The sequence below is a fragment of the Cyprinodon variegatus genome, unplaced genomic scaffold, assembly GCF_000732505.1.
Source record: "Cyprinodon variegatus isolate N-32 unplaced genomic scaffold, C_variegatus-1.0 Scaffold46, whole genome shotgun sequence".
NCBI classification, from domain to species: Eukaryota; Metazoa; Chordata; class Actinopteri; order Cyprinodontiformes; family Cyprinodontidae; genus Cyprinodon; species Cyprinodon variegatus.
In genome coordinates, this window is record NW_015150499.1 from 1,979,340 (window position 1) to 1,980,562 (window position 1,223).

A 1,223-nucleotide genomic window follows, 5' to 3' on the forward strand; every position below is an offset into this window, starting at 1 on the left:
AATTTATTTTATTTATTATAAAGCCAGTGACTGCAGCTACAACATTTGGTAAACTTGACAATAATAAAAGGATTTTTTTTTTTTTTTACTTCATTCCAGTTTTAGTCATCTATATGTGTCAAAGATTGAAAACATTCCATTAAATTTTCATGTTTCCTCCAAATTCATAAATAGGTTAAAAATCAAAGTGAAACTGAGGAACCTAAAGGAAAAAAAAATTATTTATATGCACTTCAGGATTTATTGACGCTTATTAATCGATTAAACAAGCATGATATTGGTAAGATATTAACAGGTGTGTGCAGCCCAAGTTGAAGATTTACTATTCAGTCATGGCTCTCCTCAGATAATTCTTGGTCTCCATGGTCTTTACCATTGTCATCATCATCATCATCATCATCATCATCATCATCATCATCATCAGTCGGGGGCCTGGTACGCCTAAAAAAGCCCAGCTACACACATAGAGATGGAGGTTTATTCAGTTAGAGTAGAGATCAGGGCTGCTCAAAGTCGGTTCTGGAGATCCGCTGTCCTACAGGTTTTGAGCGTTTCTCAGCTACAGCACAGCTGATTCTGTAGTTCAGCAAATGCTGCTAACAAGCAATCAATGGAAAATGAGTTGTGTTAAAGCAGGGAAACCTTGAAAACCTGCAGGACAGTGGCCCACAACACCAACTATGGTCAGGCCTGGTATCGACGAAGCATTACTGAGAGCAAAGTCTTGATTGATACCTTCCAGAAGACGAAGCAGAGCAGGCAGAGGAGGAGGAGTCCAGAAAACACTGACAGGATGATGTAACCAATAGGAATAGGCTTCTCTCCATCAAGAGAACGCCACACCAAGCTGATCTGAGCCTAAACACACATGCAAACAAACAACAAACAGTTCTGGGTTCGGTTTATTTGTTATTTGTTGATTTGATGATATCTATGTCTCATTGTGTTTGTGTAGACGGTGATAGGGGTGGGAATCGGGGTACCTGTGCATGTCCACTGTTGAAAAGCACAGGTTGGACCTTTGATGGTGTGCTGATGACATCATAATACGCAGACGAAACAAGGTCATAGTTCAGGTGGGGAGTCTGTTCAAGAAAACACAGTGACGGCACCCTCAGTTGAGTATAAGTTTCAGAGACAGGTTTGGATGATTATTCTGACCCAAACACTGACTCAAATTAACTTTGTTGCTTTTCATAATTTTAAAGCATCTCAATCCACTT

The 1,223-nt window shown here is 39.7% G+C and overlaps 1 protein-coding gene across 1 annotated transcript in view; it reads right to left on the bottom strand.

Annotated features, from left to right (window-relative positions):
- Nucleotides 1-263: 263 nt before the first annotated feature.
- itga2b (integrin subunit alpha 2b) overlaps nucleotides 264-1,223 on the bottom strand; it is a 23,660-nt gene continuing 22,700 nt past the window's right edge. Inside the window, exons 26-28 of the mRNA XM_015370446.1 lie at nucleotides 984-1,085; nucleotides 736-858; nucleotides 264-455 (exon numbers count right to left, since the gene is read on the bottom strand). Of these exons, the coding sequence (XP_015225932.1) occupies nucleotides 327-455; nucleotides 736-858; nucleotides 984-1,085 (354 nt within the window). The 3' untranslated portion in view covers nucleotides 264-326. The remainder of the gene's footprint in view (nucleotides 456-735; nucleotides 859-983; nucleotides 1,086-1,223) is intronic.